The following is a 25,592-nucleotide window of genomic DNA, read 5'->3' as shown; positions in this document are numbered from 1 at the left end:
CCACTGAGGCCCACTGAGGTCCGGCGAGAGCCCCTGCGCTACTCTGCGAACTCAGTGAAGGTTTAGGGTACACAGAACCCCGTATGGAACACGGCAGAACCCCTGTCCAGAAACGCGAGGGCGCACATAAAACGGTGTTTCTCCCGAACGCTCTTTGCTTTCCGTCGCGTTAATGTGCGGCTCAAGCCCCTCGCCGGGGGGGCCTTCGCGAAGGTAAACGTTTCCCACCTGGTGGCGCGAGTCAGGACGCGTCCTGGAAGGAGGAGGTCGGAAGCACGGTTTCCAGGGGGGCGCCAGCGGGGAGCAGCGGCTGCGGGCGTCGGTGGAACCCCGCGCGGCAGGGCGTCCCCCGGGCGGCGGCGGGGTGGGCGGGAGCGCGGGGCCGCCGGGGCGCACGCGGCTGCGGGCGGGGCGGGCTCTGGGCGCAGCCGCGCCGCACGCGCGGCGCGGTGGGCGGGCTCGGAGCTTCCCTCCGCGGGGCGGCGACGCGCGGCGCCGCCGGGTGTTTACCTGGCGTCCTAGCAACGGGCCGCGCGCGGCGAGGGCGCGGAGCCGGGCGCTGCAGGTGAGTGCGGCCGGTGGGCGCAGGGCTGCCGCCCGGGGGGACTCGCCGCTGCTCCTGCGGCCCCGGGCCCCGCAGCTCGCGCTCGCCCAGCGCTGGGGTCCTTGCAGCCTAACGCGTGGTTCGAGAGATGGGGGCGTCTCTCGGGCCCCCGCTTCTGCCTCCTCTGCCTCTTCCCTTTTCTCCCCTCGGGCCCGAGATCCGTCCCCTCGCCTTCTCTTTCCCTCCCGCACGGAGCCCCTGCCTCCCCGCCGACACCTGGCCCCTGCCCGGCCACGTCCTGCTCCTTCGCCCCCGAGCCCCCTCCCACCCTCGATACCCCCGCAGCACCCCATCTCCTCCTTACCCGTTATCTCTGCTTCTCAGGTCTACTCCCTGCCTCTCTTCCCCTTTCTCCTCGGCCCTTGCGCCTGTGCCTCTTTCTAGCTGTCCCGTCTTCACCGCCTGCCCCTTCCTGCCCGTCCTCCTCACCCCTCATCCCTAGACACTGAGTCTCAGTTCTAACGCTCGTCACCCGCCTGGTGGGTGCCATCAGCGCGGGTTTCCCCACAGAGGCTGAGTGTACTTTGATTAAGGGCGCTCTTCATGCCAGTTCCTGCAATGTCACTTTTTCTGTAGCTTCATCATCTCGCAAGGCCAGAGTGCGCCCTGACGCCCGGCCCATGTTACCAGCCGCATTTCTAGATCTCAGAGCGGAGGCTCACATTCCCCCGAGCTTCATAAAGAATTCGGGTTTGCTTCTGCTCAAGTGTTACAGAAATTATTCACGGACGGGTTTCATTTTATTAAGGATAACAGGAAGCTTGCCACTAGCCCTTAAAAAAGAAAAATTCTTTACAGCGATTTGATTAGTACAGAAAATGAGAATTCGTAGAGAAAATGAATATAAGTGATTTTCAATTTATGCAAACACACAAACAAAAACTTTTTTTCCTGTTAATCATTAAACTTTTAACAATCGCACCTGAAAGATATGTACTATGTATTCACATGTATTCGTTGCAACCATGGTTCTTAGGCCAAAAGGACACCTGGGTTGACCGTGGGGAGAAACTGGGGAACAATCCGTTTTGATAAAAAGTGTTAGTTTTGTATTTTTACCTGAGTTATACTGACCATTTTTTTAACACTTCTGGAATTAGTGGAATAAATGTTGTAGGTCTGGTTCTTTTGGTAAATGAAGACATTAGAAATTTCCTAGACTTAGCATGAAAAACATTAGATTACCCTGTTTTCTTTTTTAAATTTATTCAGTTAAGCCTACAAAGTATTTTTTTAAGCCTTTTTTAAACCTATCTTGTCTTGTTCGGGATTTTGTTCTATTTTTTCCCCCCTGATAATATATTATATGCCTTCTGGATTGTCCTAGGCCCCCGTGAAATTTTCTTGGACCTTCTGCTAAACTGCCTTCTCAAATCAAGCTGGTTCATTGTTGCAGCTCCTGGTTTACCAGATTTAGAGAAACAATTTGAAGTGATTCAAAAGTGTTACAGTTAGTTTTTTTACAGTTACTTTTGTATAAAAATTTATCATGATGAAAAGACCTTTTTGCATTTCTTAGCTCTTTTTAAAGTGTCTCCCAGGAAGTTGCTGTCTGGGGTGTTGACTGCTACATTCTTGTGTAATCTGTGTACGTCCACATTTTCCTTTAAGATAGTACAAGAAGAAAATGATACACACGCCATAGTTTTATAAGACCATTGAAACAAATGGTATAATTAAGATTAAATACAGAACTGTGCACCTAGGACTTTCTTACACAATAAACTTATTTGTACTTACCTTGCATTCTCATAATATTGGGCAAATCAACAGTGTTACATATAAGAGCAATATATGCTTTTGTGTTCTGAATCAAGCAGTAGAAACAAACTACTGGAATACTAGAATAAATGCACAAAAAGTTTGTATTCTAGTTGTATACATCTTATTTTACTAGCAATATATACAGACATAAATATATATATACAGATATAAAAGTATATACATATTTATATACACATATATCAGCCATTCTCAGCCCTGAGGAGTATCATTTTTTATAACAAATGTCTTGTAATGCCTACCTTGCTACTCCAAAATCAAAATCCTAGATGATAATTCTACATACATGCACAGTTTTAAATGTTGTTAGTGTTCTGACTGTAAAATAAAGGAAAATTAAAAGGTAAATCATCATAATACAGTATCAGCATGGAAATGCTCAGGTACCCCTATACTAGAATATGTAATGAAGTAGTCAGAGGCTCCCTCCTTACATAGAATTACCTACTGTGAATGCAGTGGCTCCAGATGTAGGCTGATACAAACATGTCATTGACACTTAAATGGCGTGATCAGCACGGCCATCAATGGCATGCTTTTCCAAAACACTGAGCTCTTGGTAGACTTCCATATAAAACAAAGTATGTACAACCTTCTTTTGACTTACATGATAGTTGCAATCCTGGAAAATTCAGTGTATATCAAAACTATGGGGAAAATACTTTGTGATTATCTGTAAAGTGGAGCTAGGTTCTAAGCACAAGTATTACTTACCTGAAGTTTTTCACCTGCCTGATGCCTGGAGATTGTGGAATAATCCTTCCTGTCATGCACATTACTGGATGTCTTACATTCTTGGTTCTCATCATTAATGTCAATGATGTCCCCTTCCTATCATTTTGAAAATGAAATGTCTTTTATAATACTTCTGTATTATGAGTACTGCTTCCCTGGGAACCACTGATCTAGGTGTCCTGTTACTGGATATCAAGATTGAATACGGTACAAAACCCATAATCTCCAAAGTCATTTCTGTAGAGTCTTGGTACTTCTAAGCTTTAGTCATAGTGACAGGGGGGAGGCTAATTCTATTCTATATTTGACTTTATAAGTGGTCTGATATTCTGGAAGGAGGGCTTTAATGATTCCTAAAGAGCAAAAAGTATAGACTATCAGGGAACAAAGCCTTGAATGTTCACAGTGAGAACTTGCTTTCTAACTTGGCTCTTATTTAATGTTACAGATACTATTTTCTTTTTAAAGGGAAGTCAGTGCTGGAGGTGGGAGGGGTGGGGGGGATGGGGTAACTGGGGGATAAAGATTAAGGAGGGCAGGTGATGTAATGCGCCCTGGGTTTTATAGAAGACTGATGAATCACTGACCTCTACCTCCGAAAGCAATAATACATTAGATGTTAATTGAATTTAAATAAAAATGAATTTTTTTAAAAAGTCAGGATAACAGAGTTCAGTTTAACAGCATGGTTCTCAACGATGAGGCGCCCTGGCTGGGAGGAGTGCTGTTCACCACCTCCGGCTCCCGCACACCTGCGGACCAAAGGCCTCCAGGCGACCACCCTCCAGTTCTTCCTTCCACCCTTGGAGTTCTCTAGTTGTTTGCTGCCCAGTGACTTGGATTTCCCCAGGGAAATGAGAAAGTAACTTAACTTCAGGGCAGACAGATATTGGAAAACCCAAGCGCCCCGCCCATCACTTTTCCTTAGATCTGGCTCAGTAACAATGAACTATTTTATTGCATTAAAGAGCAATTTGAAGATTAAAAAATCAGCCACTACAATTAATAAGCAGAATGTGGGTTGGATGGTTTAAAGGCTTGAAAATGAAAACCGTTCTGGGGAAAAGGGGCTTGCGATCCTCTGTTTCTCTTTCCACTCCCCTGCAGTGTGTGTGCAAAGCTCAGATCGGAGCCTTGACGGATCCCATGGGTGTGGCTCTGAGGAAATCCGCGCAGTGGACTGCTGCAGGTTACGGAACCAGAACCTTGGAAATCACTCCTCTCAATGAGGCGATACTGAAAGAAATTATGATGTTCGTGGAGAGTTTTATCTACAAACATCCCCAAGAGGCAAAATATGTTTTTGTAGAACCACTTGAATGGAAAACAAACTTGGACCCCTCAGCGTTTGAATCGGGATATATAGTCAGGTAAGCGGGTGAATCGCTTCTAGCAACTAGTATCGTCATTGTACATATTTCTGTTAATGGGTTTGTAGGTTTCTGGCAAGTTATTTAACATCTGTGAATCTCAGAAATATTCTGACCCAGGGATGGTGGACGAGAGGCACTCAGGTGAATCTGAGGATATTTTGTTTGGCCAACACAGTATTCATCTAATTTTTAAATTTTTATCTGAATTTCTTTTGATATGGGATGCATTTCCCCAGGTCACCACACTCCCAGAATTTGCTGTTGCTTCATGTTTGGGCTTTCTGCTCACCCATTCCACCCTCCAGGTGCAAGTAGCCATTGGTTTTGTGATCTTGGATAGAGACAAAATCCCCTCTGGTATTTAAATCTACTAATTCCTGGGGCGGTGGAGAGAGAGTGGTAAATTCTCACTACTACAAATTTTTGACAATTAGTATTGTCCTCAAATGAGAACCTTCCAACTCTGAGATTTTAAAAAAGATCCTGTCTCTACCTCAAACAGGGGGCTGTCAACTTAGCTCTTGCAAAGAACATAGGTAAAATATATATGTATTTATGTAAATGTAATTATAATTATAAAAGATTAATTTGCATATGCATATGTAAATCTTTTCTGTTGTTCTGGTCAGCTTCCGTTTATTTTCTACTTTCAGACACTAGGAGCCTCTTTTCTGTCACCGCGTTCCTCCCTGGTTTTGCATGTGAGCTTTTATTTACTTTTTTAAAAGATTTTATTTATTTATTTGACAAATACAGATCACAAGTAGGCAGAGAGGCAGGCAGAGAGAGAAGAGGAAGCAGGTCCCCTGCTGAGCAGAGAGCCCGATGTGGGACTGTATCCCAGGACCCTGGAATCATGACCCAAGCTGAAGGCAGAGGCTTTAACCCAAGGAGCCATCCAAGCCCCCCCCACCCCCACGCATGTGAGCTTTTAAAGCCTGACCTTATCCAAGACAGGTCACTAACCAGCCTCAGCTCCCTAGAAATGCCTTTTCCATTTTTTCCCTTTGGGGTTATTTGTGAGAATAAACTCTGAATTTCATTCTTAGAACTGAAAATCCATTCTTGAATTGCATTTCAAGAGCGCTTTGGTTCTGCCCTAACGATTACCTTCTCTCTGAATTTCCTGGTGTCTTTTTTTTTTTTTTAATTGTATTTTATATCTATCTGTGCCTACGGTCACTTCCTCCCAAAGTGCTTGCCATTATTCATTGCTCCTACTTCAGTTCAGTCTAGTGTCACACATCGTTTTTCCTGACCTTTGAAAGATGAACTCATCTGCAAAACCCTGTAGTTCAAAAACGTAGGAACTACTTAGCACAAAGATGGATTTAAAGCAGATGTCAGAAAAATATCATGAGTGTCATTGTATCTTGCCTCTGTCCTTATTTTGCATTGCAAGTACATGTATGACCATATCTACTTAGGTGGGCTATTACACACACCTCAGTTAAACCACTATTTCTCTTTCTTTGTCTTTGTATGATTTCTTTTTTGCTCTATTTCCATTCTTATAATTCTGCATCCAATCTTCACACACAGTGGTCCCTATTAAGCAGGATGTCTCCACATTTTGGCACCATGTGTGTTTTGAACCAACTGCCCCTTGATTATCTTCCTTCTGTCAAATTGGCAGGGCAACTTTTCCTTGTGCCTATATATCCATTTTCTATCCATTGTTCTTGTTTCTGACCTTTATGGTTGATATCTCTGATGTTAGAAGGGAAAAGAAGGATCTTAGAGTAACCCTTGTTGTATTTAAAGGAAACCATCCCTTTGTGGCTTGATGAAAACAGGTAGGTACTGATTGTCCCGAAGAAGGCAAAGGATACAGCTGAAATTTTTTTTTTTTGAAATTTCGATACTAGTAGAAAATACCAAATGTTTACACATCTAAGTCTTGACCATTCTCCTTGCTCTGCTCCCCAAATCAAAGAACTGTTAGCAACCCATAGCCACTTGGTATGTTATGTCTAGCAATATAACAAGTGATATAGACCAGAGATGCCTTCAATGGCTGGAAGAATATATGATTATTATTTTTTAATAAACATATAATGTATTATTAGCCCCGGGGTACAGGTCTGTGAATCGCCAGGTTTACACACTTCACAGCACTCACCATAACTCATACCCTCCCCAATATCCATAAGCCCCGCACCCTCTTCCGATGCCCCAAGAATGTATTATTAAAAGAGCCCCAGCTGCTTCATTCTTTGCCCACAAGCACTCTTCTTGCTTAGCTGTTGGTCCTTAGAACACTTTATATTCACTTATTTAAAGCAGGGAAACTGCTATTTTTTCAAATAGGATTCAGGTCTATAAGTCCACGTAGATACAGATACCTTAGTCATCATAAAAGCTTTGAGTTTGGAGTCCCTGGGTATGTTTCTCCCAAAGCCGGAATGTTCTTGGGTATTTTAGAATATTTAGGCCAATTCTTCTTCTTGGGAATATATATTCTCTCAGCTTCTTGTTCTAAAACAAGTTGGTTATATCTGCTTGGAAATTCTGTTGAAATAAGCAAGCTACGCCCTTCTGTTGATCTCTTTTTTATTTACACGTATGGCCTGATTTCTCATTTGATGTTGTGCATCTCCAGATGCACTCTTTGTAACAGTCAGTAAAAGTGTGATCAGCCTTCTCCTGAATTAGTCTAACAGGCGTCTGATGTCAAAACCGATCCGCTCATCCGGCACTGGAAAGGTTTTATATTTTATTGCCCATCTTCTTTTGTGAGGGTCATTGTTGAGTAGATAGGCACGTCACTTTCTACACGTTAGATGACACGATGTTTTCCTTTAAAATCATTTCCAATGTACAGCTCTTCGTTGTGTCGTCTCTCCATATTCAGTGTTTTGGGGAAAATAGCTCCACTTTCATTTTGATGGAAATCTTAGGTCTCCTTGTATTACCATTTTCAATTGCTTTTGTTCTGATCAGACAGGATGAGATTACTGATCTTTCTAAGATACCTCAGAATGAAGCCTAAGTCCCCTCTAAGCTAAGGACAGATGACACTCTCCAATGATCGACACCATCTGTTGGTGGCACACAGAGCTGAGTTGCTTTGACTCATTAGACTGGACCTTGGGAAATTTAGAAACCGCATAAGTGTTCATTCAGAATCACTCAGTGAAAATGTTACTACCTGTTTTCTTCTCTCCTTCTTTGGGAGAACTATGATTTTTGAATCATATCGGCTTTAATTTCAGCTGTCTGAAATACCACAGCAAATGTCTCTCTGCTGCCTCAGTATTGTCTGAGTTGGGATAAAGTTCCCTTCTGGTAGGACTTCTGGGTGGATGAGAAGTCAGGCCCTGAGCAGTGGCCCTGGTCCTGCCCACTTCCCTCTCAATTCGTACCTTTCTGGTTTCTAGTTTTCTTTCTTTATTCTTCTGTAAATTTCCACAGGCATCTGTTTCAATTCTTTTCTTTTCCTTCCCATACTCCTTGGTAATGGGCATTGTTTAATCTTTTGGCCTTTTTGTTCTAGTTCTCTTATCCATGTCATGAAGGCTCAGTTACATGATCTCCGATCTTAAAACTGTATTATCTTATGAGACTATAATTATTATGTCTTGGTAAAACTTCTTTTTAAAAGATTTTATGTATTTATTGGAGAGAGAAAGAGAATGAGCAAGCAGGGGAGAAAGCAGAGGGAGAAGGACAGGCAGACTGCACTTAGCGCGGAGCCTGACAAGGCCTCAGTCTTATGACCCTGAGACCATGCCCTCAGCCAAAACCAAGAGTCAGACAGAAGCAACTGAGCCATCCAGATGCTCATATTGTGGTGATCCTTCTATGTCATGCTGTTAAGATCAATGGCCATAACTTTTGTTAGCTGAGCTCTTTGTTTTTCGTTCCTGAGAATTACTAACTAGTTTCTCAATGATAGCCTCATTTCCCTTGTTACTATTTAGACTCATTTATTGAGTAATTACCATATTCCAGACACTAAAGTAGGCACTGGGGATGAAATAAATGAGACATTCTCCTCCTCTCTCACTTTGTAGTATAAGCTCTAGTATTTTCAGCTGCCTTCCCCAATTCTAGTTTAAACATCTATTGATCAGGTCAGTGGATTTCATTTACAGCACATTCATCTTGACCTCACAAGGTGGGTGCTGTATTTTTCTTTCCAGAGCGCTTTCTTCTGGCATTAGAAACTGTGAGCCCAGAAACAAACCTGCTCTTCCGTATCCTTATAGCTGGCATTCAGTTCCTAGTGCTCTGTGAGCTACAGGTTTCAAGCCGTGGGAGCAATGAAATATGTGTCCTGTGCCCTTGACTTCTCTCATTTCTCACCAGGAGTTTCACCTTCTCGAGTTCAGTGGCTTGATATTGTTGGCATTCCGTCGGCTTTTAACTTAGTCTTGTCATCATCCACTTAGCATGCATGGCCAGCCCGGTACAAACCTTTAAGAAATCGCCTCGATCCTCTAGACATTTTCCCAAAAGTTTCATTTTAGAAAAAACACACATTCTGTATCCAACACACAGCACTGGTCAGTCTAGAAATCTTTTACTCATTTATTCCTCTTCTTTTTATTGAGCTCCTTCTATGTGCAGTTACTGTGTAAGTTACTGCACATACAGCAGTGGGTAAAAGTCCCTGTCTCAGCCTCCTTTTGCTGCTGTAACAAATTATTACCCACTCAGTGGCTTAAAACAATGCAGATCTAATCACTCATGGTTCTGGAGGCAAAAGACTAAAATGAATCTGTAGGGTTAATATCAAGGTGTCCATGGGGCTGTGTTCCTTCTGGGGGCTAGAGGAAAATCCATTCTTGCCTTTTCCAGCTTCTGGAGGCTACCTGCGTTCCCAGGCTCCTGGGTCTGTGTTACTCTGACCTCTGCTTCCATGTCACGTCGGCTCTTCTGACTTGACCCTCCTGCATATTTCAGAATCTTCCCAACTCCAGCTCCTTAACTTAACCCGTTTTCATAGTCCCTTTTGCCATGTGAGGCAACATATTTATGGGTTTCAGGGTTTAGGACATGGACGTCTTTGGGGAGCGGGAGCCACCATTCTGCCTCCCACATTCTCTATGCTCTTGCTCCTTTTCTAGTGAAATAGTGCTCTTAGTAGATCTGAGTCTAAGCCTGTCAGGCTTACTGTTTCTGATGAACCGGCAAAATTCCACATCTGCTTATCTGCATTACACTGTGAAGCATGTTAGGTCAGGTCTTAAGATGAGAACAGTTTTGCCAGGGATATCCACATATAAGAAAAACTTGGGCAGTTTAGTTAATGTTCGGCTCGGGTCATGATCTCAGGGTCCTGGGATCGAGTCCCGCATCGGGCTCTCTGCTCAGCGGGGAGCCTGCTTCCCTCTCTCTCTCTCTCTGCCTGCCTCTCTGTCTACTTGTGATCTATGTCTGTCAAATAAACAAATAAAATCTTTAAAAAAAACACAAACATTTAATACCTTTTAAATGCTGACCTAAAAAATAATTAAAATGGACAGAGACAAATCCAGGGGACTCAGTAACTTCTGATCAGGACAAGTCCATTTAGAAAAACTGCTTATTATCCTAAAGTAAACCAAATTAGAGGGTTTAGAGTGGGAAAAGCAGTCCACAGAGGGAATCTAGTTTGTTTCCTCTTTTTTTTTTATAGCTTTTTGTTCATAAACACAGAGTAGCCAAGAAAATTCCTAACCACTAATTACTGTGGTGTAAATTTTATAAATAATATAACATTAGAAATCCCCAAAACATGAATGGTCCTGTAGAACCAGTGATTTTTTTTTTTACAAGATCTCCAACACATTGTTAGAAAAACAAAAAACAAAAACTGTGATTGAGTTCATGTAAGTATTCCAGAAACTTGCTGAAGTTTTCCTTCCTGGATATCTTGTGTGGCTCTCTGTGGTCACCAGTAAGGCTGAGAACTTAAGGGTCTGAGTGTGGCCAAGGTAAGAAAAGAGATGGGTTTCTCACCAGAAGTATTTATATTTTGTGTTTTTTAATGAGACCTGGGAATAATCTGTCAAAATGTCTTGCATTTAACTTCACTAGCATCTAGGTAATCTTAAGCTTTCAATACACATTTATTTATTAATTTGTGTATGTATGTATATATGTATGCATGTATTTTTTTAATTTATTTTCCTAGTGAAACAACAGTCAAATCAGAAGAAGTTGACAAAGATGGGCAGCCCTTGCTGTTCCTCTCTGTGCCCCACATTAAGATCAGGAGCTTCGGGCAGCTGTCCCGCTTCTTGCTTACTGCCAAAGATACAAAACTGAAGGAAGCACAGGCCTGTATCGAAGGTGATATCTACACTCCTGTCTGTGATTTGATTTTATTTCTTTTAGAAACACAATCTTGGGAGGAGTCATTTGTTACAGCCTCTTAGAAAAAGTTCCGTGACCTAAAAGGTTAAAAGTCCTATGTTCGACTTCATAAACATGTCATTCATTTTTCTTGGCCGAAGGTCCTACTCATATCCAGTTTCTACTTTAAAACGAAAAGCGCTAATACTTTGCCACTAGCAAGCTTCTAGATTTCTCTAATTTTAGCATGTGGTTTAAAGAGAGGCTTCCTAGCTTCTGTGAAGGACCGGCAGCCCGTAGCCTTTGAGGTCCACATGGGAAAGAAGGCAGATTAGCAAGGGCACCCCCGGAGGACCCCCTCTACTCTCAGCTCTGCTGGGAGGGATGGTGCTGTGTTTCCTCTCCAGTGAATGTAGCAGAGATAGTGCAGAATAATCCCACTTTTCATTGGTCTCACTCCCATTCTACTGTGGGCTGCATAGGCTTCTGTGAATAGTTTCTTTCACTCAATGGGAAGTGTTTTTCCTCTTAATTAAGGATGTAGATTTCATTATTGTCTAAGCATCTAACATGCAAAAAGGAATTGATCAATTGCCTGCTGTAATGAGACTCTCAATTTTTCTTATGAGTAGAAATACCTAACAGTAGATAATGATGTCATCTACACGTTTTGCTTCTTTGGAATCGTGTGACTAGAAGGTCCCAAACATGAGGTGCCTGGGTCCCGCCGCCCCTCGTTCTTCACTGTGTCTATTGCTGTGACAAGGCAAGATGATTCTTTAAAAAAAAAAAAAATTAAGATGTGAACCTTAGGACAGCACCCTTTTCTTATCTCTTGCCTATTCTTCTTTATTAGGCTATCTATACATCATAGCTACTCTGCTGAGGAGGAATGAAATCTTAAGAGTAAAGCTGAATTCAAAGGGATTGTTAATAGCATCAAAGTCAATTTTAAATATGAACCTAATACATAGACTGGCTGTTATAGATCTGGTTTGGCTAAATGTGTATCCATTCATTGCTGGTTTTGTCCTTGAAGAGTTCTAGGTCCAGGGCGCCTGGGTGGCTTAGTGGGTTAAGCCGCTGCCTTTGGCTCAGGTCATGATCTCAGGGTCCTGGGATCGAGTCCCGCATCAGGCTCTCTGCTCAGCAAGGAGCCTGCTTCCTCTCTCTCTCTCTCTCTCTGCCTGCCTCTCAGTCCACTTGTGATTTCTCTCTGTCAAATAAATAAATAAAATCTTTAAAAAAAAAAAAAAGTTCTAGGTCCAACTCAGTTTTGGGTCTAAATTCCATGGTACATGGTAATTTGGAGGTCAGGTTTCTGTCTTTCCTCCAAATAATTCCATTTACTTTTTCATGAATCTTTAGGAAATGATTGCCATAAGGGTAAGTTGAGATGCTCAGTAAGTGGGTGATTCCTAGATCTCCTTTCCCCGTCCCTCCCCTCTTGTGGGCTTTTCTAAGAGGCCCTACGTCTTTTCTGCTATTTCCTGGAGCCACAGTCCCCTTCCTGTTGCAGGACTAATGCACTTCTTTTCATATCAATCAGATTGAGTTTTCTGGACTAGTCCCATAGGCCCTTTCTCCCTCCCTGTCCAAATGCACACATACTTCATCTTACCTGAATTCCCCCTTCCCAAATAAGGCTTTGCCCCCTTCTTCCTCACTTGCAACGTCATGATTCTTTGGCTTTTACCAAATTCTGTTTTCAGCCTCTCTAGGGTGGACTTTCACACCTATGTCAGCCTCGATCATGAGTTAGGATTGAAGTTTTTCAGTGTAACTTTGGTATGTGTGTAAGTACTGGCCAGACTTGTTTTTCCAACTCGAACATCAAAAGGCACTGAAAATATAAGCAGTTTGAACAGGTGGGAAAAACTGGCAGTAGATCTGTAGACTGAAAGAAACACGCAGTTTTGGAAAGAAAGCATTTGTGAACACTGAGCACTGGTGCGCGCGCACACACACGCGTATGTACACTCACACACACAGTTCTACTGATGATTCTCCTAAGACTAGTATTTCTCTATCTTCAGATCAATCCTGAATATGTTAATTGAATGCCCATTCTGGACAATGTTCCATAGTCAACTAAAAAAAAGGATGTCTTGTTCTCTGTCTCGTTAGATGATAGTTGGTACTGCAGTAGGAGGCAGGGCCTCTCCGGGACTGCAAGAAAGCTCCTAAATACAACAGAATCTGAAAAGTAGAGTTGAATTCAAAGTGGACCCATCAGAGAAAGGCTTAATGAAAGATGCCCATTTGGGTGGGCTTCCGAGGATGTTGTAGTCTTTATGTTTCTTGCAACAGAAGACAAAGAGGGTCATTTTTATTTATTTACTTGTTTGATCAGCTAACAGAGATCCCGTAACAAAAATCCTGGGTTTGGATTATAATGCAATGAAAGATGACACATCCGTAGTGAATATCCTTGATAAAATCACCAAAGATGGAGATCCCGAAAGTGAGATTAAGATGAAGCTTGGCATGCTGCTCAAGCACCTGGATCTGCACCTACTGAATCATTCTCTGAAACATATTTCATTGTGAGTCTTTTAGAGAAAAGAAACCTCTAACAACTAGTTACAAAGGATGCTTTCAGACTTGGTTTGTTTTTTTTTTTTTTTAAACACACACAAAATAAAGTATGGAGGTTATTGTGACTGATTTAACATTAATCTCTCTTAAGATTTCTTTGAGAGAGAGAAAGAGCATGCTCGTGTTCATGCGGGGGGCGGGGGATGAGAAGGAGACAGAGAATTTACGTGAACTCCCGGCTAAGCTTGGAGCCTGATGCAGGGCAGGATCTCAGGACCCTGAGATCATGATTTGAGCCAAAATCAAGTCAAACACTTCACCAACTGAGCCACCAGGTGCCCCTTAACATTAAATACTATTGGAATAAGATTTTAGTTTATTGCATGGGTATCTCTAATTCGAAAACTTAAACATTTGCAGTTAGCATTGCTAAAGCTTTCTGTGGGCGTTTACCTGATTTTGAGGACATGAAATGGCCTTGGTATTTTTAGTCTGCTCAGACTACCAGATAAATGATTAAATAGTGATGCAATTATCACGTAGAGTTTGTAAATTTTAAAACTTGTTCATTTTTCTAGGTTTTTCCCCCTAGTATTCTAGTATTACCACTAAGAAATCAGGTGAATATTTAAATGAGTATATTTAATGTTGTGTTAAATATGAATCACTGATCTCTTGACGTTTTGAGAGTGTTGTAAGATTATAACAGGGCTTAAAGCTAACTGCAATCTTTTAGTTGTATAATTTGACTACAGTTTTAATTATAAAAAATAATACACCCCCTCCCCAAAATGGAATATTTTCATGTGTTTTCTGGGGATTCTCTTGTAGAGTATTAAAATGAATTTCTTACTGTTCATTTCAGAGAAATATGCTTAAACCCAGCAATTGTTAAGAACGATATAGAACGGCTGAAACATCTCTCAGGGAAAGGAGAACAAACCGTCTTGGAATCTATTGACTACACCTCAGGTTCATATTATTCTCATAATTTGTTGTGTGTTATGTACAGTAATGATCATTTACAAATGCTTCACTGGCTACATTAGGATTGGATATTTGGAAAAATGAAAACTTAAGACTATAATCATATTTATTTTTTTGAAGCCAACGTATTTTATTTTTGGAGCTCCTTTTAACTCATCGATGATTGGTTTCAGATTATGAATTTTCTAATGGATGCCGAGCCCCACCTTGGAGACAGATTCACGGGGAAATTTGTTATGTGGTGGTGAAACCACATGATGTTGAAACTCTCTGCATTACTTGTAGTGCCGAAGGAGTATTTTTAAATGGTGTAAGTAATTTTTTAAGAACCGTGTTGACTTTGGTGCTTAGCTCCGTCTCTGTTAAACGCAGGCCCGTCTCCAGGACGGAATCCTGACGACCACAGAAAATGCGATACTGTTCTGTGGGATTGACGCAGATCCCTTTGCTATGTGTTTGCTGAGCAAATCCAAAATAGTTTGAGAATTAGCGCCAGTGTTCTCCATTGTAGGTCATTAAATCGGTCTTCTAAGAAATGCCTTTCAGAGGGACCCATGCCACTTTATAAAATGAAAACCTCCTTAACAGTCAGTTCACTGATTAGTTATATGAGTATTAGGGGAAAGAAAAGGAGGCCCGAGGTAACACAGGAGCAATAACCATAGCTTTTACCCTAAGAGTGGAGGGACAAAGGGAAGGGGAAGCATTAAATTGTGGGAGTTTGGAGAAAGTGCCCTATGAAGCTGGGACCCAGATGTCTAGTGAGGCGGCGTCACTGAGCTGTGCTGGAACCTTAGGATCTCAGAAGATGGACCTTGCAGAGCTGGGACTTTGACCTCTGAGCCGTGGACCCTGCTTACATTGGTGATGGTCCCTTGGGAGATGGCCCTCCCTCCCCCACAGAACTGGGACCCATATCTGTGAGGAACGGTCACTTCCAGGCTGTGCTGGTCCCCTTGGAGCTCTGCAGGTCTCCATGAACCCGGCACCCAGACCTCTGAGGAGAGCAATGCCCAATTAGCGCTCCTACCTCAGGGGCTCACAGGACGATCTTTGCAGAACTGGCAGAGCTGAGACCCAGACCTTTGAAGATGGAGCCCTGGTCAGCTTATAGTGGTATTTCTGAGGGACCTTAATGAGGCAGGTTCTGGGAGTGTAGGGAAAAAATCCTGGGAACTTGAGCCAGCTGTTGCTACTGGAAGCAGCAGCTGCCACTGCCAGGGGGGAAGAGCCGCTGCTGGGTTGAGGCTAACAGGAACAGTAGGCAAGGAGGAGGCAGCATGTCCCTTTCTCCCTCCTCCAGGTTTTCAGTCTCCCTTTTACTTCCTGCTGACCTAAGCTGGCAAAGGAGAAACAGCATGACAGATTCCCAGCCCTGAGCAGCACTAGGCAGAGTGAGAGCCTTCTGAACCTTCTACATTAAAAATTTTAATTTTGAGGCTCATACTTGCTCACTGAACTTAACTAGGAGCCTGGCTTTCTCCTTGGCCACACCCTGCCCTTGGTGTCTTCAGTGTAATTTGGGGCCGCATAGGCAACATCTGCAGGGAGAACCCAAATCCTGAATGGGGACCCTTTATCACAGAGGACTGTTTGGAGCATGGCTACCTCGTGGTTTGGTCTGTCGTCAAAATACTGGTGCCACTTTCTTGATGACCAGCAGGCATCTCTTGTGACATGCCTTGTGCTTTTCTTCTCAGAAGGACACTGTGCCTTATGTCTGCACAGAGAAGGGAGACAACCTCAATCTGATTTTGCATCTGGTTTGTTTGATACTCTAAGAAAGTGAAATTTCAGTTTAGAAAATCAGAGACTTTGAGTTTCTAGAGTGGGGCAAGGAGACTTTGTTTCTATCAAAGTCTATTGACCTACGTATGACTTTGTTTCGGAAATCTCTAAGCGTTCCTCTTATTTTCAAAAAATGAACACAAAACTATTCAGTAATTACAACAAAATGTGTAACATGTGAGAGTTACATGGGTATGTATGATGTTTTGTATATATGTGGTTATGTATACAGAGAGTAGACTACAGTTTTTTATATGTGCATTTGATTAAGGCAAAACCAAACCTTCCCTGTTAGGGTGGGCAAGCAAATGAAAATGAGGAAAGGAAAGAGACAAAAAAAAAAAAGAGGTACAGACACAAAGGGTGGAGGTGGTTACAGATGGTTACATGGAGCCTCTAAGTCTAGAAAATACACCTACAGCAATGGCATTATATACAGAGCAAGAGCAGAGTGTGACAAACAGAGGCTTTTCTGTGGTGGCATTCTAACCTTGGGGTCTTTTATGACTTCATCAGAGGTTCTTGAAGTCATAATGCTTTTTTTGCATGAGGGGAGTACAGAGGGAAGAAAGCTCTTGATTCTTTGCCAACTAGCAAAGTGCCCTACATGCATATAGGAGGTACTCAGTAAAGGCATGCTGGATGGAGGGATGGATGGCTGGATGGATGGACAGACAGATGGATAATTTTAAGAGGGAAGGGTTTTGCCTGTATTTTTGATGTATAAAGACTACCACACGAATCGTTGATAGAAGAAAACAGTATGTGGGCTTGGGTTGTGATGTATTGATCAGGTTCAGTAAATAACTAATGATAGCACCAAAATTTTTCTCCCAAAGGGCAAAACAGATGATGAGGGGGGAATTAATTATGAAAGAAAAAGTGAAATTTATAAAGACCTCGTCACATTTTTAAAAGAAAAATCAGCAAAATTCTTGGAAAATATGTCTAAACAGGTAAGTTTATAGACTTTTGAAATTTCATAGCATAGTGTTACTTGACTAAACTTTCTGTTTAGAGTCATTCTGCTTTTCTTTTGGCCTCTGCTTCTAATTTTTAGAATGTTTTCACAGTAGTTTACAAAATAAGAAATACTTTAAGTGGAGTACTTCCAGAAAGCTTCTGATTCTCTTTAGTTAATAGGTGTAAAGTATTTCAGATTGCTTCCTAAGTAGCACTTTTCATCTTCCCTTTTGAATTAATAACACTGAGAACAAAGGAGTCAGCCCTATTAACGAAGCCTAGATGTTTTGATTATTTTTTACCCTTTCTGGGCATCCCATGATTACTACCTAATTGGATTGTCTCAATAAGTGTGTCAACTGCATATACATAAGAACTGGGCTTCCTTTGTATCTTTCATGGTTTTTGAAACCGTGTTGGATGAAGAAATTGGCTAATATAGTTATGAAATAAAATTTTGATTGAAGGTGCTGTGGGTAAGAATCGATATACAAGAAATACTAATGTGATACACTTAAGCTCCAGGCTGGTTGTCAAGATGTGTCAGTTCCACAAAACCCGCATGAGATAATCTACCCGGTCCATTGCTTTCCTTCTGACCCTGCCACTTCCAGAGCATTCTATTTTCTTACTATACTGCTGCTGCTCTTGTACTAAAACTTCTCTTTGTCATTGTGCTGTGACCTTTTTTTTTTTTTTTTGAAATTTCTGATGTTTGAACACATTTCCTGGACTTCAGTTTTTCTTTGTTGTTATAAAATACCTATACAAAACAAAATTTGCCATTTTGACCACTTTGTATATCACCAAGTGCCATTAATTATGTTCATAATGTGCAACCAATACTACTGTCTATTTCCAAATTTTTTTCATCATCTCAAACTAAAACTCTGTTCTGATTAAGCAGTAACTTCCTCCTTCCCCAGCTCCTAGGAACCTCTAATCTACTCTCCGTCTTTATAAATTTGCCTTTTCTAGGTATCTCAAGAAGTGGAATCATACAATATTTGCCCTTTGGTGTTTTGCTTATTTCATTTAGCATAATGTTTTCAAGGTCCATCTATGTAGAATGTGTCAGAACTTCATTCCTTGGGGATATGACCACATTTTGTTTATCTATTCATTTACAATGGACGCTTGCTTTGTTCCACTTTTTGATTACAGTGAAAAATGCTATAAATATTGGCGTACAAGTATCTGAGTCCCTGTTTCAGTTTTGGAGGGTATATACCTAGAGGTGGAATTTCTGGGACATATGGTAATTCTGTGTTTAACTCTTAGAGGAACTGCCAAACTGTTTCTGCCTAGACTGGACCATTTTATATTCCATATTATATTATACAAGGACCATATTATATTGTACAAGGATTCCAGTTTCTCCACATTCTCACCAATACTTGTTATTATCTGTGTGTGTCTTTGTGTGTTTATTATAGACCTCTTAGTAAGTATGAAGTATGATATCCTATCGTACTTTCGACTTGCGTTTCCCTAATGATTAGTGATGTTAAGCACATTTTCATGTGCTTATTAAGCATTTTTTTTAAAGAAATGCCTATTCAAGTCCTTTGCCCATTTAAAAAAATGGGTTGTCTTTTCATTGTTGAGTTGTAGGAATTCTTTATGTATTGTGAATATCAATCCCTTATCAGATAGAATATTTGCAAATATTTTCTCCCGTTCTGTGGGTTGTCTTTTCACTCATCTTGATAGTGTCCTTTGACCCACAAACATTTTTAAGTTTGATGAAGCCCAATGAAAATATTTTTGTTGCCTGAATTTCTGGTACAGTACTTAGGAAACCATTGTCAAATCCAAGGTCATGAAGATTTGTCCCTGTTTTTTTTTTTTTTTTTTTTTTTAATTTCATGGTTTTTGCTCTTAAATTTAGGGACAAAGAGCTCTTAAATTTAGGTCTTTGAATTATTCTGAGTTAAGTTTTGTAGATGGCATGAGTATAGTAAGGATAGAGTTTCATTCTTTTGCTTATAGATATTCTGTTTTCCTAGCATAATTTGTTGAAGGGATTGTTCTTTTTCCATTGAATGGTCTTGGCAACCTTGTTGCAAATCAATTTACCACAGATGTAGGGGATTATATGTGGACTCTCAGTTCTCTTCTATCTTGTCTATCCTTATACAAGTCCCATACTATTTTGACTACTATATCTTTGTGGTAGTTTTGAAATTGATAAGTATAAGTCCTCAGACTTTGTTGGTGTTTTTCAAGACTGTTTTAGCTACTTGGGCTCCCTTTACTTCCTATATAAATCTTAGGTTTGGTTTTACCATTTCTTCACAAAACAGCATTGGGATTTTGATAGAGATTATATTGAATTTGTAGAATGCTTTGTATAGCATTGTCATCTTAATATTAATTTTTCCAGTTCATGAACATGGAGTGTCTTTCCATTTGTTTTTGTCTCCTTTAATTTTTTTTCAGCAGTATTTTATAGTTTTGTGTCAAGCCTTTTGCCTCCTTGGTTAAATTTATTTCTAAACATTTTATTCTTTTTGATGCTATTATAAATAGAATTGTTTCCTTAATTTCTGTTCTAATTGTTCACAGCTAGTGTGGAGAAAGAGAAATGATTTTTGAGTGTTTAAATCAGATCTGGCTTTTTTGAAAGTGAAATTCAAAATCAAATCTTGCAAGTTAATCATTGATTAACTCATTTTTTTAAATCTTTAAGTCTTTCTTTTTCTTTACTCTTTTTCTTTTTTGGGGTTCCTGGCCGGCTCAGTTGGTTAAGCATCTGTCTTTGGCTCAGGTCATGATCTCAGAGTCCTGGGATCAAATCCCACATTGGGCTCTCTGCTCAGTGCAGATTTTGCTTCACCCCCTCCCTCTCATGCACTCTCTCTCTCTCAATCTCTCTCTCAAATAAATAAATATGATCTTTAAAATAATATTTTTTTTAACGTGGACTCCACACGGAGCCCAACCCAGGGCTTGAACTTATAACTCAGATCAGGAGTCAGACACTTGACTGAACCACCCATGTACCCCAGTCTTCAGTTCTTTCTATGTATAAGCATGTCATCTGCAAACAGAGATAGTTTTACTTCTTCTTTTTCAATTTGGATGTTTTTAGAATTTTTCTTGCCTAATTACTATGGCTCGAACTTTTAGGCCTGTGTTGAATAGAAGCAGTGAAAGCTAGCTCCTTGTCTTATTCCTGATATTAGGGGGAAAATCTTTCAGGCTATTGCCACTAAATGTGATGTTATCTGTGGGCTTTTCATATATGGACTTTATTATTTTGAGGAGGTTCCCTTTCATTTAGTTTTCCTTTTGTTGGTGTACCCCATAATTTTTGGTGGAGCTTCCTGAGTGAAGGAGGCAAATAACAGGGAAAAAATTGAAGGTTAACAGGTGAAATATCTTTATTTTTCTCTCTCAGTTATTGTTTCTATAATGATAGTTCAAAAATAATTTTTACTTAGAATTTTAAAGGCATTTTTTTCCCATGTGGCTTGTCTGTTTTGACTTTTCTCATCTAAAAGTCTTTAGGATCTTATTCAGGATGTTCTGTACTTTTCATGATGATATGGTTGGTGCTGATTTTGTTTGTTTTTCATTAATGACAACATATGTCCTTCAGAACTAGAAAAATACTTTTTTTGGTATCACATTTTTAATTATTCTTTCCTTTCTGTTCTCTTTGCTCTCTTTTTGAAACTTACTAATTGAATGTTGGGCCTCTGAGACTCATTCTCTGATTTTCTTTTCTGTTGCCCACATTTTGTAAATATTCTTTTACTTTATCTTCAAAACATTGTATGTATCTTTAAAATTTATGCTCTCATATTTTCAACATTTTGTTTTTGGGTGTTTTTCTCTACCTATCCTATGTTTTCCTTTCTCTTGGGTAAAACTTAGGAGTAAAACAGCAAGGTCATAGGGTAGCTGTATCTTTAACTTCTTAAGCAATTCATAAACGGTTTTCCAAAGTGGTTGTTTATTTTACGTACATACTGGCAATGTATGAGAATTCCAGTTCTGCATATTTGTCAATAATTGGTATGGTCAGTCCTCCGATTTAGACATTCTAATAGATGTGTGTACTGGTATTCCACTGGGTTTTAATTTGTATTTCTTAATGCATTCTTTCATATGCTTATTTTGCCACTCTTATATTATATGTGATAATGTGTCTATTACAATTTTTTGCCCCGTTTTTTATTAGGTTTTTTGATAGTTGTGGAAAATCTCTATATATACTCTTGGCTTATGTATTCTGTCAGATGTATGACTTGTAAGTATTTTCTTCCAATCTGTGGCTTGTCATTTCATTCTCTAACCCATGTCTTCCAAAAAGCAAGTGTCCTTAATTTTGATGAAGTCCAACTTACTAATTTTTTCTTTGTAACATTGTACCTGATAAAGCTTTGCCAAACTCAGAGTCACAAAGGTTTTCTCCACTTCTTTTTCTAGACATTTTCAAATGTTAGGTTTTACATTTAGGCTTTTTAAAATTTATTTTTTGTACATGATATAAGGCATGGGTCAAAGTTCTTTTCTTTTACATATTAATATCAAGTTGTTCCAATGCCATTTGTTGAAAAAAAATCCTTTCTCCATTGAATTACCTTTATACCTTTCTCAAAAATCAGTTGTCTATTTGTGTGGGTGTATTTCTGTTCCAGTGATTTGTCTATATTTATGCCAGTACCACAATGTCTGATTACTGTAGCTTTATAATAAATCTTGAAGTCAGGTAGTATAAATTCTCCAATGTTCTCCTTTTTCAAACTTGTTTGGGTATTTTACATCTTTTGCAACTCCATTAGAATGTTAGGGTCACTTTGTCAATTTCTTCATGAAAAGCCTGAAAGAATTATGGTTGAGACTATGATTCGTCTATAGTTTAAATTGGAAAGAGCTAATGTCTTGACAACATTGGACATTTGGAAATTTGGAGGTTTCCAATCTATGAACAGAGTATGTCTTTCCATCTGTTTAGGTCTTTAATTTTCTCAGCAATATTTTGTAACTTGCACTGCACAGCTCTTGCACATCCCTTATGAAACCTACCTGTAAGTATTTCATATTTTAGAGGCGTTAAAAAGAAAACTACAGACTCAAAATGGCATCACTTAGGCCAAGTCAACATCCAAGAATTATATTTTATAATGTATATATTATTATATTATTTATACCTAAATAACTGCAGTTTCAGCCACCCAGGAGTATAACCCATAACCATAGCCAACTGCAGCTGCCTGGTCAATACCAAGAAATTTACTGATTTACCCCTTCTGCTCCTTGTAGGAGTGTACCTTTGCCTAAACAATACATTCCTTGCTAATAAATTCCTTTTGTTTAATGCTCTCTGCCTTTAAAAACCTTTCTTTTGTTTAGTTCTGTGAAGCATTTCTCTGCTTGCTAGACAGGATGCTGCTGGGTTCATGAATCAATTCATAAAACCCGTTAAATCTTCAAACTTACTCTGTTGAATGTTTATTTAACAAGGGCTATGAGTAATGGTAGTTTTAAAATTTCAATTTGTGGTATGTTTGTATTAAATAAAAATACACTTGATTTTTATATATTGCTTTCATATTCTGAAACACTTATTAATTCTAGTGTCTGCTTTGTGGATCCCAGAGGGTTTCCTATGTAGATGATCATATTGTCTGTGTATAAAGATCATTTTGCCTCTTCCTTTCCAAACTCAGTTCCTTTTTTTTTTTTTTTCTTTCCTTAATGCACTAGCTGGAACCTCCAGTACAGAATTATATAGAAGTAGTCTCTTGTTCCCAGTGGTAAAGGGAAAACTTTCAGTTTCTTACTATTAAGCATGATGTTAGCTATAGCTTTCTCACAGACGAAATTATTATTTGATCTATTTGATATTTGATATTGTTGAGAACTTTTATTAGGAATATATATTGGATAAAAACAGAGGAGGAGACAAATCCTAAGAGTCTCTTAACTACAGAAAACAAACTGAGGGTTGCTGGAGGGGAGATGGGTGTGGGAATGGGGTAACTGGGCGATGGCATTAAGGAGCACACTGGAGGAAATGAGTACTGGGTGTTATATGCAACTGATGAATCACTTATTTCTACCCTGAAATCAGTAAGACACTATATGTTAACTAACTTGAATTTAAATAAAGCCCCAAAAGAGTAACAAATATTGGATTTTATTGAGTGATTACCTATTGAGATAATAGTGGTTTTTTTTTCTTTTTTAGTTTATGTAGTAAATTACATTGATGAGTTTTCAAACATAAACTAATCTTATCTTCCCAGAATAAATCTTATTTGTTCAGGATGTAGTATCCTTTTTATATATTATGGGATCTAACTTGCTAAAATTTTAAGTTTCACATCTACGTAAGGTTATTAGTGTGTAATTTTCCTTAATATCTTTTGTTTTGCTTATCAGAGTGATACTGGCCTTCTAGAATGAGTTGGGTAGTTTTTTTTCCTCTGCAATTTCTGGTAGAGTTTGTGCAGAATTGATATTGTTTCTTTCTTACATGTTTGGTAGTGAAGCCATCAGGGCCTGGAGTGTCCTTTGTAGGTAAGTTTTTAAGCAACAGATTTCAATGTCTTTAATAGTGAGAGCCATGCTGTTATCTGTTTCTTCTCGAGGGAGTTTTGGTAGATTGTTGTTATTTATTTTTTTGTACTGGGATAAAATACCCATAACCTTTGCTATGTTAACCATTCTGTTTTTTAATTTAAGTAATCTCTACCCCCAGTGTGGGACTCAGACATAAAACTCCAAGATTAAGAGCAATGTGCTCTACCATCTGAGCCAGCCAGGCACCCTGGTCTTCTTTAAAGGAAATTCTCCATTTCATCTAAGTTGTCAAATTTATGGCCATAACCTTATTCGTGGTTATCCTTTCATCTTTGGTAGCTATTATTACCTCTCTCATTTGTGATACTGGTCATTGGTGTTTTGTTTTTTCTTGATCCATCTGGATAGAGGTGTCTTGACTTTCTCAATATCCTCAAGAGACTTAGCTTTTAGTTTCATTGATTTTTCTCGTCCCTCCCCACTTCCCTTTGATATTTATTATTTCTTTTCTTATTTTTACTTTGTAGATTAAAACGTGGTTTTTGATGTTAAGGTCTCCCACATTTTTGCTGATTTTCTAGCAGCTGTTGGAGAGAGGTTTTGAAATGTTTCAACTGTAATTGTGGATTTGTAGGATTTTTCTTTTAGTTCTGTTTTTGTTTTTCCAGCTCTGTATATGCATTTAAGATTGCTATATCTTCTTGATAGATGGATCACTTTATCATTATGTGATATCCTTTTCTCTCCTTGGTAATTTTTCTTTATCTGAAGTCTACTTTTATTGGATATTTTTATAGCCACTCCACCTTGCTTTTAACTACTGTTTGCATGTTATATCTTTCTCCTCCTATTACTTTCAAGCTACCAATATTGTTATACTTGAAGTGAGTTTCTGGTAGACCACATTCAGTTCAGTTGTTTATAAAATAAATTTGTGGGGTGCCTGGGTGGCTCAGGGGGTTAAGCTTCTGCCTTCAGCTCAGGTCATGATCTCAGGGTCCTGAGATTGAGTCCTGCATCGGGCTCTCTGCTCAGCTTCCCCCTCTTTCTCTCTGCCTGCCTCTCTGCCTACTTGTGATCTCTGTCTGTCAAATCAATAAATAAAATCTTAAAAATAAAATAAATTTGTGAATTCTATTTATGTATCTACTGGTGTATTTAGATCATTTATATTTAATTATTGATATGTTAGGGTTTACACTTGCTAGTTTAGTTTCTGTTCCATTTAGTTTTTGTTTTTGTTTTGTTTTGTTTTTCCCTGCATTTCAGTAGATTACTTGAACATTTTTTAGAATTCTACTTTAATTTTTCCATAGTGTCTTGGTGTACCTCTCTATATAGATTTTGTGCCTTTGTTTATTGTGGGTATTGTATCATATCATGCATACATAATTAATTATAATCTGTTGTTTGACATTATACCAGTTTGAGTGAAGCATAGAAACCATGTCTCCTTCAAATAGTAATTGCATATGACTCAATCCCTTGCAACTCCTGATATGTCACAAAAAGAAAAAATGTCAACATACTCTTCCTTTGCAAATATACTACGTGAGAATTTGTCATTTCTCTTTCAACATAAACTTGTTGCAAAAGCTCTAATACTATGACACTGATGAGACTGAAAAAAAAACACAATTTTAGTACCAATAAAAGGAAATCCTATCTCCTTTTAAATCCTCTTACCCGGGGCGCCTGGGTGGCTCAGTGGGTTAAGCCTCTGCCTTCGGCTCGGGTCATGGTCCCAGGGTCCTGGGATCGAGCCTCATGTTGGGCTCTCTGCTCAATGGGGAGCCTGCTTCCCCCTCTCTCTCTGCCTGCCTCTCTGCCTACTTGTGATTTCTCTCTCTGTCAAATAAATAAATAAAAATCTTTAAATCCTCTTACCCTCTCTTACTTATAATTGTCTTTATTTCTTCTATATACATTGATAACTGTATGAGACATTGTTTTGCTTCAACCATCAAACTTAGAAAACTCAAGAGCAGAGCGAAAGTATTTAG

At 39.5% G+C, this 25,592-nt stretch overlaps 1 protein-coding gene across 2 annotated transcripts in view; it reads left to right on the top strand.

Moving 5' to 3' along the window:
* Positions 1-521: 521 nt before the first annotated feature.
* ODAD2 (outer dynein arm docking complex subunit 2) overlaps positions 522-25,592 on the top strand; it is a 183,632-nt gene continuing 158,561 nt past the window's right edge. For both annotated transcript variants that reach the window (XM_044227950.1, XM_044227949.1), the window contains exons 1-7: positions 522-565; positions 4,229-4,491; positions 10,616-10,773; positions 13,130-13,322; positions 14,180-14,286; positions 14,475-14,611; positions 16,929-17,045. In XM_044227950.1, coding sequence (XP_044083885.1) covers positions 4,268-4,491; positions 10,616-10,773; positions 13,130-13,322; positions 14,180-14,286; positions 14,475-14,611; positions 16,929-17,045 — 936 coding nt within the window. In that variant the 5' untranslated portion in view covers positions 522-565; positions 4,229-4,267. The remainder of the gene's footprint in view (positions 566-4,228; positions 4,492-10,615; positions 10,774-13,129; positions 13,323-14,179; positions 14,287-14,474; positions 14,612-16,928; positions 17,046-25,592) is intronic.

This window comes from Neovison vison, chromosome 12 (genome assembly GCF_020171115.1).
Source record: "Neovison vison isolate M4711 chromosome 12, ASM_NN_V1, whole genome shotgun sequence".
Lineage (NCBI taxonomy): Eukaryota > Metazoa > Chordata > Mammalia > Carnivora > Mustelidae > Neogale > Neogale vison.
Note: the sequence above shows the minus strand (reverse complement) of the source record. Positions and strands in the feature narration are given on the sequence as shown.